The 15,702-nt window shown below is 38.4% G+C and overlaps 1 protein-coding gene and 1 pseudogene across 2 annotated transcripts; one reads left to right on the top strand and one right to left on the bottom strand.

The window, feature by feature from the left end:
• Positions 1 to 2,676: 2,676 nt before the first annotated feature.
• On the top strand, positions 2,677 to 5,747 carry LOC143574135 (O-methyltransferase 11-like; annotated as a pseudogene). The gene is made up of 6 exons (XR_013142537.1): positions 2,677 to 2,683; positions 2,818 to 3,226; positions 4,082 to 4,110; positions 4,497 to 4,778; positions 4,862 to 4,926; positions 5,427 to 5,747. The product of XR_013142537.1 is annotated as an O-methyltransferase 11-like (transcript).
• Positions 5,748 to 12,165: 6,418 nt separating this feature from the next.
• Positions 12,166 to 15,100, bottom strand: LOC143574134 (uncharacterized). Its single transcript, XM_077058839.1, has 3 exons — positions 15,077 to 15,100; positions 13,332 to 15,007; positions 12,166 to 13,255 (listed from the first exon to the last, which is right to left on the bottom strand). Exons 1-3 carry the CDS (start codon positions 15,098 to 15,100, stop codon positions 12,166 to 12,168), a joined length of 2,790 nt encoding a protein of 929 aa, XP_076914954.1.
• Between the last annotated feature and the right edge of the window lie 602 nt (positions 15,101 to 15,702).

Below are 15,702 nucleotides of genomic sequence, written 5' to 3'. Positions count from 1 at the left end.
ATCGCAGTTAATGCGATGAATTTAATGCAGAGGAGAGAGAAATTGAAGGTGAAATGAAACCGTGACATGTGGCACCAGGCAAGCTGGCAACAGCTGTTGAAAGGACGAGTGCCATTAATTCTGCTGCCACGCGCCCGAAAAATCGCGCCCACGCGCCGTAAAAAGCGTCTGGAATGACCATATAATGTCACGTCGCCATAACTTCCAGCACGTCCTGACACAGTCAGAAGAAACCGTCGCACGACGACTGTTCTTATCCTTTCACCAACTTTTCAAATTTCAAAAATTCAAAAATATTCGAAAAGTAAGCGGGAAAAAACCCCTTACCCTGGCTATCCAGTTGACCGTAAGACGGCTGCGGGTACAGTGTTAAGGCAAAACCCTTCACATACCTAGCACCCGCGGGGAACAGAGGCCAAGAATACCCAATTATGAAGCCGGGTGCGGGTACAGTGTTAAGGCAAAACCCTTCACATACCTAGCACCCGCAGGGCACGGAAACCGGAAAAACCCAATTATGAAGCCGGGTGCGGGTACAGTGTTAAGGCAAAACCCTTCACATACCTAGCACCCGCAGGGAACGGAAACCGGAAAAACCCAATTATGAAGCCGGGTGCGGGTACAGTGTTAAGGCAAAACCCTTCACATACCTAGTACCCGCAGGGAACGGAAACCGGGAAAAACCCAATTATGAAGCCGGGTGCGGGTACAGTGTTAAGGCAAAACCCTTCACATACCTAGCACCCGCAGGGAAGTGAAGCCGAGAAAATCTTGGCATTCCACCCAACTACAAAACGGGCACAGGTACAGTGTTAAGGCAAAACCCTACACATACCTAACACCCGTAAAAAGTCATACCTCGGCACCCAATTGTAAGTCGGGCGCGGGTACAGTGTTAAGGCAAAACCCTTCACATACCTAGCGCCCGCAGGGGATTAAACGCCAGGAACACCTCGGCAACCATAAGTCAGGTGCGGGTACAGTGTTAAGGCAAAACCCTTCACGCACCTAGCCCTGCAGGGATTTAACGCCAGGGATACCTTGGGAGTAAAGTAACTAATAAGACGAAGTGCGGGTACAGCGTCAAGGCAAAACCCTTCGCATACTGAGCACTCCATGGGAATTGAAACCAAGAAGGATCTTCTGGGCCATGCTTGCAGAAACGGGATTAACATCCCCGCATAGCGGGGAACGTCAAGAACTAGATTGTTTGAAACTTCAAGATGGAATTGGTGGTTATAACATGATTGATCACTATGTTCAAAACCACCAAGACTCATGGAGAATCTACACAAAAGGTTCTAAACGCTCCTGACTTGCGGGGAGGCTATAGACCTATCCGCATCATCCCAGAAATCAAGCAGAACATTGGGAAATTCTGCGTGACATTGGGAAACCCGTGGGTAAGACTTCCCGCGGAAAACCCATAAAACTAAACCCTTTTCAAAAACCCCTTGCTTAAGTCCAAAAGTTCACCTCACTTTATTAAACATTCATGAGCAGAACATTGGACTGGGGGGACTTGAAGAGGTAGGTCCCAGCAGAGGCGGTTAGGACCCGCAAGACTTCCTTAAAAGGAGACGTCTGCGCAGTTGAACACGCAAGACACCTTAAACGGACGTCTGCGCAGTTGAACCCGCAGACTTCACCATAGGGACGTCTGCGCCGCGACCTACCAAACCTGCAGGACCCACCACGCTCAGAGTTGTGACGACCTCACATGCGGTACGCAAGCTGGTCCCGCAGGAAATGCCTCCCTATGGTTTCCAAGTATCCCCTGTTCCCGCAGGTGCGGGTACCCGCCATTAGGGACTGGCCACCCGCGCAGCATGGCTACACGCATAAGGCTCAGACTCATAATAATTCAGTAGTCACCTGAAGAAGGAATGAGCAAAGCCGGGAACATTCCCGCATAAAGGCGGGAGGGGGAAAACTCCCGCCTAAATGAGCCAGTCCGTATAATAATGGAGGATCTTTTGTGTGATACCTGACGAGGTATGGACAAAAGATCTGACCAACGATACGACAGCTCACTGACAGCAGCATGGCAGACAACACGCCACAGCACTGTGACCAAAAGCCGCCGCCTGCTCACCAACTCCTGCCATACCACGTGCCTAGCCTGTAGTTGGTGGAAAAGGAAAAGTGAACAGCACGCCTGTCACTGTCAGCCGCTGCCTATCCACCAATTACCAGCAGAGCACGTGCGTAGGCCACAGTTGGCAGAGTAGTAGGCCGGCTAAACCTCCTTGGAAACCCACATTCGGCTATAAAAAGACATCAAATGGTAATATCATTTCATCATCTAATATCTTGTATAATTTACCTGATAACTGCTCTAGTATTAATAATATACTTTTATATTCAAAGAGTAATATAGACTGATTCTCACGCCGGAGGGTGGTCACAAGGAGGAACCCCCCCCCCCTTTCTTAGTGACGAGCTCACGGTGTCTGTTTTGCAGGTTATCGGAAGAACCATCTTGCCGGAATTAACCCCTCGTGGGAAACGTCTATCTAACCCTCAGGTTACTCGTAATCTGTCGGGGTTCGACTGGTGTTTCTTCAGTGTAGCTCTTAAAAATAAATCAAGACTTACAGAATTGTAGTGTGTATAGCAGTTTAAAAAAAGAAAGAAAAATTATCAAGAATCGTGTGGGGTATGCCAAGGTACGTGATGAGAGGTACAATTTGTAACTTTTGGGTGTTATTTCAACTTTAATAATGCACCCACTTGGTTAATTAGGCATTTAAGGTCCATTACAACCACACATATCAACAACTCTTAACTATTTAAAGAAAGCTTTCTTTGAATGAGATCAAAACACAAAATCATCACCAAAGCAAAAATGTCACACTCCGAAGAGGAAAACTCATGCAATGCAACTTATTTCCTCTGCCACATTGCCAAAGGTGTTGTTGAATGCAATCAAGCTCAAGGTTCTTGAGACTATAGCCGAGGCGGGCCCAGATGCCCGACTCTCGGCTAAAGAGATTGCGCACGGTTTGGCAATCCCGAACCCAAATGCCCCTAATATGCTTGACCGTATGCTTTGGTCCCTTGCAAGCCATTCCATTGTCACTTGCAGCCAACAAGTCCATGATTCTACACCGGTTAGAGTTTATGGACTTGCACCCGTTGCTAAACACTATATCCCGAATGAAGATGGAGTGTCTTTAGGATCATTACTGGAGATGAACCAAGATCATTCGCCCTTTGACACTTGGTAGGTTTGATATGCTCTTAAGTATATATACAATGGGTCCTTAACCTACAAAACCTAGGATTTTGGACCTTTAGATTAAGAAATCAATGGTTGAGAACTTGAGATCATACAAAGCTTAAGGTTGTTCGCTATAGGCGCCTTGGAGAGGGGGGGGGGGGGGGAGAAGGGCGTCGAAGGAGGAGGAACACCACAGGGGGCGCTATGGAGGCGGGTGCTGAGGGGGTAGGGGCATCAAACGACCAGCGCCTTCTCTCTCTCTCTCTCTCACTCTCATCCACACACATACATATATATTTATATATATAATGGGCGCCCAAGGGGCTTTAACCATAGCGGGACGTTATGGAGAAGGGCTTCGAAGCCCCGGTGCTCATGTGGTGCTGACGTGGCGTTGTGGAGGGGCTTCGATGCCCCTCACCATAGTATACAGCCTAAGCGTCATCAGTTTTGAACATAAAAAAAGGGCTAAGGGTAAAATTGGTATGCCTTAACATTATTGACTTCTTTCGAATTCACTAGCTTTAAACATTGTTAATTTTTCTAAATTACACTATAAAATCATGCATTTTATTCTCTTCAATATGCTTTATTCTCTTCAATTTAAGTATAGTCTTGTTATACTTTTTAAAAATCTATTTTTTTTTCTCATAGTCAGTGGTTGTGTTCATATAGGGTGCATAATAATGTATATGCTTAATTATAAAATTAAGTTGCGTAATTATGTATGTGTCTAAAGGTTACGTGATTATTCAATTTTATGCGTAACTATGATGCGAACGAAATAACCTATTTCTTGCTTGCCACCTGTCGCTACAAAGTGGTAATTAATATGTGTAAGTTTTCGTTTATGGAAAGGTCTAAACTTCAAGAATGAGTGCTCGAAGGCGGGTACTCCAGTTGAAAGGCTTTAACATTGTTAATTTTTCTAAATTACACTATAAAATCAAGCATTTTATTCTCTTCAATATGCTTTATTCTCTTCAATTTAAGTATAGTCTTGTTATACTTTTTAAAAATCTATTTTTTTTTCTCATAGTCAGTGGTTGTGTTCATATAGGGTGCATAATAATGTATATGCTTAATTATAAAATTAAGTTGCGTAATTATGTATGTGTCTAAAGGTTACGTGATTATTCAATTTTATGCGTAACTATGATGCGAACGAAATAACCTATTTCTTGCTTGCCACCTGTCGCTACAAAGTGGTAATTAATATGTGTAAGTTTTCGTTTATGGAAAGGTCTAAACTTCAAGAATGAGTGCTCGAAAGGCGGTACTCCAGTTGAAAGGCTTCATGGAACAGGTGGATTTAAACAAACAGCATTGGATGATAAAAAAAATGCGATTTTCAACAAGGCAATGGTGGACACTTCTGTTATCCTCGTCAAGGATATGCTCAAGTGTTACCATGGTTTTAACAACCTTAAATCACTAGTTGATGTTGGTGGTGGTCTTGGAATCACACTTAATATGATTGTGTCTCAATACCCGGCCATTAAGGGCATTAATTTCGATTTGCCACATGTGATAAAGCAGGCGCCACTCTATCCCGGTCTGTTCATATGAATCTAGACAATAATAACTTAAGTTGAAATGAGTCTCATTTGAAACACTTTCATTTTATTACATGTGTAGGTATAGAACATGTTGGTGGAGATATGTTTCAAAATGTTCCAAAAGGGGATGCCATTTTCATGAAGGTATGCAATTCTACACACATGTTCATGCATATATATATATATATAGGGGAAGGTTCATGTATATTTTAGTCTTAACATGAGAACATAGGAAATAATACCAATTTATAAAAAAAAATGAGCGCGTAAGAAACAATACAATCTACATAAACAATTATTTATAATAACAAACAAAAAAACTTAAAAATTACAACAAAAGAATCAAAATCAAGAACAAAACAATAACAACAAATACCAGCAAATACTTATATCAGCAAAAGAAAAAATCTAATAATAGCAACAAAATATAAATAAGCAAATACTTATAGTGTCTCATAATCGAAAATCAGCAAATACGAACAAAAAATAACAGCAAACACTTATAAAAATAAACCTAATAATAACAGCAAATTGGTACTCACTGTTTTCATGTTAAGAATAAAATGTATTTGATAATGTTTATATATATATATATATATATATTCGTATAATATTATTAACTGACTAAAGTATGATATATACAGTGGGTACTACATGGTTGGAGTGATGATGATTGTGTCAAGTTGCTAAAGATGTGTCACAACACTCTCCCTAGTGATGGGAAAGTAATTATTGTAGAAAAAATTATTCCCTTTATACCTGATACAAGCCCTCTCACGAGAGCAATCACTGATTTGGATCTCACCATGATGATTCACACTACTGGAGGAAAAGAGCGCACCGAAGACGAGTTTCAAGCTTTGGCTAAACTCGCTGGATTTAGTGAAATGAAAAAGATGTGCTTCGTCTCCACATGCTGGGTAATGGTGTTCCACAAGTAGAAACACGTATAACACATTTATTGCAAAACTAATTTGGAGTATAAAACCATTAGAATCATATAATGCATTTGTTTGTTTATATGGTTCTTCTAGTGCTTTATTTAAAATTGGTTTTGTATTAATGTGGATGTGTTTATATGTATCCTTTTTACTACTATCAAATAAATTATGAGCAATAATTTAGAGTGGTGGTCAAACTTTTGTTTTGACAAACATGATCAAGTTATTACTCCTAAATTTGTATTGAATGGTGCACGCCATGCATTTATGAATATGCCTAGTGAAGTTTGAATCAATCTAAACATCTAAAATTAGTGTCTTATACGTACAATATATCTGGGTATAGACAATATTTTTTGTGTCAAAATAACATGGTGTGGTGGTAAGATGTCTCCCTGCAGTGGATGGTCCAAACCCTACAAAGTAAACGTATTAACTATTAAGTAATTTATACTAGTATTTAGGGTAGGTTAGTTTAGCATTAAAAAAGAAACAATATTTCCTTGCGTCTAATGCGAAAATCGAATGAAAGCGAGAGTTATTGAGGCAAGTATTTGTCCAATTTTTGATAATTTTCACCCAGAACAAACACCATTTTTTAAAATTGTAAAAGGGCACTTAGTTTCTTGATTCACACAATCACTGTGATCGAGTTTGCTGCTTCCCCATAAGCGTCTCATATCTTCATTAATGCTTACAATGCTACATGTATTAAAGGTAAACTAGGTTATTGATCCGTATATGACACAGGTGAAAATATAAAAATTATCAAGTAAACACATATATAAAATCAAACGACAATATATTTTTTAATATGATTTTTGAGAAGACAACATGATTTATAAATACAATTTATATTCATATGGAAAGAAAGTATTAAAAGACAAATTTATAAAACATGGCGTTACATTGTTGTTTTGTTTGTAACTTTACCTTTCTTATCTAAAATATGCATTATAACCCTGTCTTTACTATTCACTCTTGATAAAACTACATATAATTGACTATGTGTAAAAACCCGACCTGTCAAGTATATTTTAACTCTTGCTAGAGACTAACATTGACTTTTGTTAATGGTCATTGCAAAATAAACTGCAACGTGAAACCATCTTCTCTTGAATTTAAACAGATGTTTCTTATCTGAATTCGTTAGACCACTACGAGTAATATAAGTTTGATAGCCAATATTAGAACTTGAAAATTACTTTTACTGTGTTACCGCACCAAATCTGATAATGTTGTGTTGCTGTACATACACGCCCACGAAGATATAGCTCGGATCCTCTTTTTTGTTATGTCAGATCCACTTTTTATAATTCTGGTGTAGATTTTTTTAGCCTGGTGAACGGGCTGTTATTTCGCTGACGCACATGCTGACATGCAATATAGATATTACTTTATAAGTGCAAGATATTATGAAGCTAGTTATAGATATTATCTAATAAACTATTCAAGTAGTTGTATTTTTTTGTTCTAAAAAATATAAGGCATATCTTTCCCTTTATAATCACTGCTTTCATGAGGAGCATATTCTTTAAGTTCTAAAAAAATATATGTTTTTTAATACATTGGTAGCGAGTTCTTTATATCTACTATTATAGCCTTCTCCATGACCATCATCGAGGTCTCGCTGGAAAGAACTTGTTTTTTGTATGGATTAGAACATGTGTGATACACGGGTTAAAATTCTAATAACATGCAATTATGAAAAGATGTTAACATAAAACAGTAGGTGGTATAAACGAATAATTTTGCAAAAAAATGTTAGAAACTCGTGTATTACACGACTGAAACATAAAAAATATGCAAAATAATAATAATAATAATAATAATAATAATAATAATAATAATAATAATAATAAATCTCTTATATACTTCTTATTACTAAAATTACATATTATACTCTCTTTAATGCCATGACACGTTTATGTAATCATAGTCAATGCATCAGACTTAAAAAAAATACTTAGGCTAAGGGTAGTGGTCTTGTGGATGGGGGGCGTGGAGGCCCGGCGTGGGGCAGTCCGCGTGGGAAATATAGCCGTTGGGGTGGTTTTTTAAAAAAAAGTTTTTTTTTGTTTAACCTATAAATACCAATCCACACACTCCATTTTAATTAAAACTCACCACATTCTCTCTTATTCTCTTAAAAAACCATACTTTCCCTCTACCAAAACTATATTTCTCTCCATTTTTATAAATGGCATCGTCTTCGTCTTCCAATTCTTCCGAAGAAGACGAACTCATTTGTCAAGCGGTTCAAACGACGATAAATTTTTTGATCGATCAAAGACGCCCTCGAGCCCCATTATTCCGGCAACCACGTCTTCGTGATCGAAAGACTGCTGATGAAACTTTGATACGTCATTATTTTTAGCCCCGATCCCGCATATGGTGAGGAAAGTTTTAAAACCCGTTTTCGAATGACTAGACGATTATTCATGCGTCTAGCAAATGACTTGTCGGAGCACTTTGAGTATTTTCAATAAAGGGATAACGCTAGAGGTCATCCCGGGTTCACGCCTACTCAAAAAATTACCGCCGCTCTTCGGCAACTAGCGTATGGTGTAGGCTCGGACATGTTGGACAAGTATCTACAAATGGCTAAAAAGACCGGACGCGATTCGGTTAACCACTTTTGTAAAGGTATATAGTTTTATTTAAAATTTTATTATTTACATTTATTTATATAATTTTAAATAATTATATTTAAGGGGTCATATAGCTATACAAGCGAAGATGCTTACGTAAACCAACAATGTATGATATCCAACACATATACGAGGTGCACAGTGCCCGGGATGCTCGGTAGCCTCGATTGTATGCATGTTGGTTGGGCTATGTGTCCTACTGATTGGTGAGGTCAATTCCACCAAGGTGATCACCCCGGCCCTACTATTGTACTTGAGGCGGTGGTGTCACAGGATCTTTGGTTTTGGCATGCATTCTTTGGGGTTGCCAGGTCAAATAATGACCTCAATGTTATCGATCAATCACCGATATTCGATGACCTTATTGACGGGGTTGAACCCCCTCAGGCTTTTTTTGCAAATGGAGAACACTTCAAGTACGGGTACTACCTCGTTGATGGTATTTACAGCGAATGGGGGACACTAGTTCAAGCTTATGCGTCTCCACTTTCTGACAAACGAAAGTACTTCACGAAGAGACAAGAATCGGCCAGAAAAGATATTGAAAAGGCGTTTGGAGTCCTAAAGAAAAAATGGGCAATATTGGCGAATCCAATAAAATTTTGGACAAGGGAGAAGATAACGGAAGTCGTCTACATGTGTGTAATCCTACATAACATGATACTAGAAGACGAGGGTCACGCTATTTGTCAAAACTACCAAGGTGATATTCCAAGACAAGAATCGACGATCACCAATGAACAACGACTCGACAACTTAAATATCATCAAGAGCCGTGAGATACACGACAACCTTCGGCATGAGTTGGTCGAGCATTTGTAGGATAGAAGACCCGATAATCTTGTATTAGACTAGTAATATTTTAAATTATTATTAATGTAATGTTTTATATTATTATTAATTCAATCAAGCTCCGGATCACCTGGACCACTACACCCTCTGGGGCTTGATCTTGTGCCACGTCACCCGCCTACGTGTCGTAAATATATTGGATCACTTGGGCTTGAATCAAGCCCCACTACCCTTAGCCTTATGAAAATAGACACAAAGAAAAGTATCTTTTTGATTAGCCTAGCCCATCTTTACTAATAATTACCCACGTCAATCCAAACTCATTTTGACACATTATTAAACATGTCCAACCATATAAATACACCATTGTTTCAATTATATTATAATAGTGTCTTACTCATAGGCAATTGAATACTGTTTACAACTTGCTGCTATTAACTCCCATGGTGTGATCGATCATCTCATGATCATATTAGCATCAAGAACTAATATATATTCTGCAATAGTTTAGACTTTATTATTAAGCCAATGAAGCATCATAGTATATTTATTTATAGATGAATTACCTAAACATGTAACAAAATCGCCCATGTATAAATAAAAAATGATTAATTTTATAAATCATAACTCTATAACTAAAAAGATGATAAATAAAATTGCATATCATATAAATAAGGACAAGGTTAAATTACAATCATAATTCACAAAACTTATAAATGTAAATTTATAGATGATACTAATAATCAGTCTTCAGAATTTCATGCCAGAAAACCAACTATGTTATTGACCATTTTGATCCTCCTAGTAGAAATATTTGTCAGATCCATGCAAATGCCAAACTGAACAATTATAAATTGTTTACTAAATATACTATATTAATTGAAACAATTTTGCCATTTAAGGTCAAATGGACGAACCTCAAAAATTATCTAGATATGACATGGGTCCTACTGATCGAGTAAATAGCCTACTGCAGATTTAGAGAGAATCTCATAAAGTGAATATATGCACTTACCAAACTATGTTGCCTTTTAAAGTTTGAATTAGGTATTTCTTGTACTAAGAGTTGTTCCCTTTCCAAGCCTTCACCATTTTTTTATCTGAAACAAAGTGAGAAACAAAAATATAATAGTATCTAACCACATAATACATAAACAAACATAATAAATGAGATATTTATCAAGCTCACACCCAAAATGCTTCAACAAACGTGTGATTAGGATACAATTACACTCACAACCATCCACAAAATCAAATTGCATCAACTTTGTTCTAAAGCCAACTCATGACCAAATACATCAAATTAGTCAATTTGGTTACATCTTCGTCAATACAAATAAAAAACAAAAATATAATTCAAATATTTAGTAGTTTATGAATTTTATATTTTCATGGTTCAAATTATGTTTCTAAACATTATACTATGTATCTTTTGTTTTTGTAAGTTAGTGTTTTTTAATATTTTATTTATGTATGAATATGAATTGCAATTAAATGTCATATGTCGTTGTTTGAAATTGTATGTGTTTATTGGACAATTTATATTTTTCCACACGTGATGTTCACGGGTCAATAACCTAGTTTTCAAAATAAAGAGATAAGTTGGGGTAAATCGACCTAGGATGAATATATGGTTGCTGAATTTCTGGAGAATTCGTTGGCTGAGAAAATGTTTCGTCTTACCAAAAGTGCTAATATTATGAAAGAGAAATATGGTGGTGAGGTAGCAGGGCCGGCCATGGTATATGGCAGAGTGGTTGACGGCCGTAGGCCTGAAATTTTTTTTAAAAAAAATTATGTCTTTTTCTGAAAAACTATATGTATACTTAATGTTTAAACTCAATTACGTAATAACTAACTTGGTCTAGGGGTAAATGGGTACTCTCAACCAAAAGGTTGTACATTCTAGCCTCATTTGAGACATGTTTAAACCTATTTTTTTGCGTTAGTTTTTACACAACCCAACGAAGCTAATTTAAAATTAAATTGTTTAAACCCAACAAAATATTTTTTGTATAGCCCAAAATATTTTTCGCCTTCAGCCCAAATTTTTTTTTTCAACTCTCAAAGCGAGCCCTGTGATGTAGTTTCTAATTTATGGGAGGCTAAAAAAAGAATTAATATTCAAATGTGTGGAAAGATATTGGTTTCGTGGAATAGGAATTTGTTTTAAATTTTAAAATTTTGTTACTGGTCACGTAAAAAGTGATATGTTGTGTATGGATGGGCCAAAGGACGAGGGTCTGAGTGGATTTACAAAATGGTGTTGGGCAAATGAATTTAATAAAGATACAACAATTATTGTATTTTCTTTTAATTTGAATTATTTGTTTAGTTTAATTATGAATGAATAAATTTAGATATTGACATATCGTTTTAGTGTCTTTGTATTATGATACAAATATTGTCATGCCCCGTCATGTTCCGTCTTAGGTTGAGGTGTGACGTGATGATCACTCAAGATGGTCAAAAGTGTTTAGTATCTTGGAAACCCCTTCCGACCCGGATACGTTCTGATCCGGACTCGTCCTGACCCGAAATCCGTCCCGACCTGAAACCCGTCCCGGAAACAATTCCGGCCCAAACCCATCCCGACCAAAAACCCGTTCCGACACGAAACCCACAAAAACCGTCCCGACCCAAAACCTATTCTGAAACGAAACCTACAAAACCCGCCCCAACCTGGAACCCATCCCGCCAAAACTTGTTCGACCTGAAACCCGTCCTGATCCGTTCCAGTCTAAGCAAGGATTTTTAGCCTTGGATAACTCTATAACCAAGGATTCTTAAAACACAACATGCAGATTACGTTAAACAAAAATTTAAATGAAAACTAATTTCAAGATTAACCAACAGCCAAGCCCAACATAAAGTATCCGTCTCTCCCAAGTCCCAACAAAGGTACTAATAATCTGAAACTGTAACCTAACCTAACCTAACCTAACCTAACCTAAGTACCTAACCCAACCCAGCATTGGTTTAACAATGTTCCACTTTCCTTAAACCACTTCTTTAGCCACCAACAGGTCATGGTTAGCCGCTGGCGATTGATCTTTCACTTCTCTAGGCTTTCTTTCAGTACCGTCAGCCATATGCTCACCTTCTTCTTTTCGGTCTTTCCCATCTCGAGACCGCCTTCTAAACCCACCACTATCCTCCCTCTGCCGCCTCGGAAAGTCATGAAACCGGCTATCGCTTCCATCACTGCTTGATTTCAGCCTTGATCGTGCATGGACTTCCAAAGCGCGCCTGTCACGAGCATCAAAAGCAATACCCCGACTACACCCGTCTTCATCATCATAGTGAAACCGCTTTGCGGGCCCATCCACATTGTACCGCCTAACAAACCCGCCACCTCTAGACCCGTTATTATTTAGTCGAACACCATCATCATCCACATACATGGGCCCGCCTCTCTCACCTTCATAAAAACTAAACCGTTCTCCCCGTGGCCCACCGGTCCTCCTGGGTGGAGGTGATCTGTTGAAAATAGGACGATCTTTATAGTGATATTCACTCGGATGATCTCGATAACCAGGTGACCTGGGTCGTCGGATTCTGAAACCTGGGGATCTACTACGACGTCTAAAACCGCTAGAAGGAGATCTTGAATTGGATCGGTGATGTTGATAAGAGTTATTTCCTCTTCTTTCTATAGGTGAAAAGCATCGACGTCGCCTCGGGAAATGTGAATATTCTGCCATCGGTTCATCACAGTCGTCACGCGCGGGCCCACGTGTGTCATAACTCATGAACCTCCCCCGTCCTTGTCCCCTGCCCCAATTCACAAATCTGTCACGACCCGTGTCTTCGGTTGGTCTCAAACCTAAACGTGCACGGAATTCGTTTACTTCTCGATCAGCAGGCGACCTGCCCCTGAATGGTCGCCGAGTGACAAACGAAGGAATACTATTATCACCGTCATTGTTCAAGTCATCCATGGTTCTAGAATCTTCTAGAATTGAGCAATTCCACATACCACCTTCCCGATCACTAGGACGATTATGTGGCGAGTATCTTCCCCTTCTGAAGGATCTTGATGCACCGGATTCTCTCTTGGGTCTATAAGTTAAACAGTCACCTTTAGAACTGTAGAAAAAAGTATCATTAGTAACAAGAATAAAAGTGCCAAATTCAAGGTCAACAAGAATGTAGAAAACAATACCTGCGTCCTTGCATCTGAAATCTACCTCTGCTAAGAAACACATCCCGTGTTGGTGATCCTTTTCTATATAATGTTGAACCTTCAGCCTTCATTTCCACATACTCGGTACCAAATTTATCTTTTTGTTCTTCTCGGTATGAGAATTTCCTTCCTGTGAAGTTTCTGGTTTTGTTAAGATTATTTGAATGTATTCTTTGACTTTCAGGTAAAACATCCCATCCAGAAATGTTCGTCTTCCACTTGTCTGATTGGCTTGCACACTCCTCCATATTATATTGTCTTTCACTCTTATAAGGACCATCGGTTAACTCGTTCAGTTCTGGACTAGGTAAAACCACACTAGGTCCGCTATGAATATTAGTTTCGTGGGCATCTACATTATCCAGATCTAAACTGTTTCCCTTGTTCATGTAATATTGATTTTCACACCCGGTCAACTCGTATCCTTTCCAAGCATTTACAGTCCATTCCCTTAACTCCCCATCTTCATATTGAGAATCGTATCTAATCCCACTTCCTGCTTTGCTACCACACTGCAAATTATGATAATCAAGACCGTTGTCAATATCAGAATGAGAAACATCATGAATAGAAGAAGTTGCAGCAGAATGGTCTTCCATCACCACTTTGGAACCTATTTTATCAATTTCTTCCTTGTTGACCAAATCATCCTCAACTTTATGTCCATTTTCCACATGGGTTTCAGTCTTAAGTGGCAAATCATGTTTAGTCACGGCTGTTTGTGTAGTGGGTCCGACATTGTCTTTGGAAGCATGCAAGTTAAGACAATGGTCAAAACCAGGAGGTTTAGAGCAGTCAATTGAGAATTTGGAGTCAACAGCCTGCGTACCGCCAACACATTTTGAAAATATACCATGTATTTGGTTCTCCAATAGGGTTCTAGTTACAGGAATGGAATAACTAGCATAATCTGTCTGATTATTGTGCAGAGACTCTGTTTTCACGACCACGGCATGTTGAAAACTATCAGATTCATGAGACAAAAGTTCACATTTTTCCACCTTTAACTCTTTCTTTTCATGAGCTAAACTGTTCAACTCAACAGGTAAAGTTTGACTTACAGAGTTAACTCTTTTCTTTTCGACATACGTGGCTTTATCATTTGAAATTTCATGCCCACTTACACCTGCTTCTTCCCATGTATCCATAACAGTATTTAAGTCCCAGCTGAATCTGACATCTCGGGCAGGAGATTTCTGTATGTTTGGTTCTTTAGTCAATGCACTTTCATCAACTTCAGATGGTGCTGTTATTGTATGGAAAACGGGTTCGTTTTTCACATTTTTTTCATTAAATTCAACAGTTTTTGGAACTTCAGGAATACAAACATTTTCAGCTACCAAACTGTTACTGCATGCTGCAGCAGCAAGTATAGATATGCCAGAAAAGTCATCATCTTTTACCAACTCCTTTTTATCCCATTTATGATCTTTACTACCTCTTTCACACATTCCAGTAACCGCTTCATGTGTAGCAGGCAGAGAACTTAAATTTGAATTTAACTTGGGACTTGTTTCATGTCTTTCTGCACCCTCCAATGGTGGATTAGTAGCGTTGCGTGGCGGAGATGAGGTCTTGAATAAAAATCTTCTTTTCTTGATTGGGATGTGTTCAGCTTTCTCACTGAAATGGCACCCGAGAACAAACACTCCCAACTGCAATTTCACAAAAACAAATTATTTAAAGTAAAAGTTTCTGTCAATCATATGAGAAGCTGAATTTACCTTTTCTGATTCAGAAACAGGCATTTCTAAATCTAGTGTATCGTTAGTTAGCAGTTCTCCACAAGCTAAATTAACTGTATTTTAACTTGAACTAATAGTAGAGGTTGAACGTCCTGTGCAGGCACACAAATGAATCTGCAAATTCAGAAACCATAACCTCCATAAAATTGTACCATTAGATGTGGCCCTCATTGTTTGTTATGGTCTTGGAAGATGGAATTAAGTATATAAAAGCTTAAAGCAACCTAAGGTACCTGAATTCACAGTCTGTAAAGAATCAAAGACACATGATATATTACGACCCCATAACAACGATGTTCAAATGTTAGCATAATAGATCAACCTAAAACCTACAACAAAACTGATGGCATTGTATATAAAAAAACCGAGCATTAGAAACAAGATTCAGGATCGAAAGCATAAAGAGCGTTTCTACAAGAAACCAACTTTAGTCCTTAGTTTTAAAAAGCGCTGAGGCGCAAGGTATTTATAAAGCTTTTAAATTTCTCATTACGTTTCGTGACTTTCGTCTATCATCATGTACCAAAAACTTAGATATAAATAAGCTCTATATATGACTTAATACATAAATAACCACCTACATGTACAACATCCTAATTCACCAA

This window comes from Bidens hawaiensis, unplaced genomic scaffold, assembly GCF_021521415.1.
Source record: "Bidens hawaiensis isolate Kalapana, Puna unplaced genomic scaffold, B.hawaiensis_p1.1 tig00026851_1, whole genome shotgun sequence".
Classification (NCBI taxonomy): domain Eukaryota; kingdom Viridiplantae; phylum Streptophyta; class Magnoliopsida; order Asterales; family Asteraceae; genus Bidens; species Bidens hawaiensis.
Note: the sequence above shows the minus strand (reverse complement) of the source record. Positions and strands in the feature narration are given on the sequence as shown.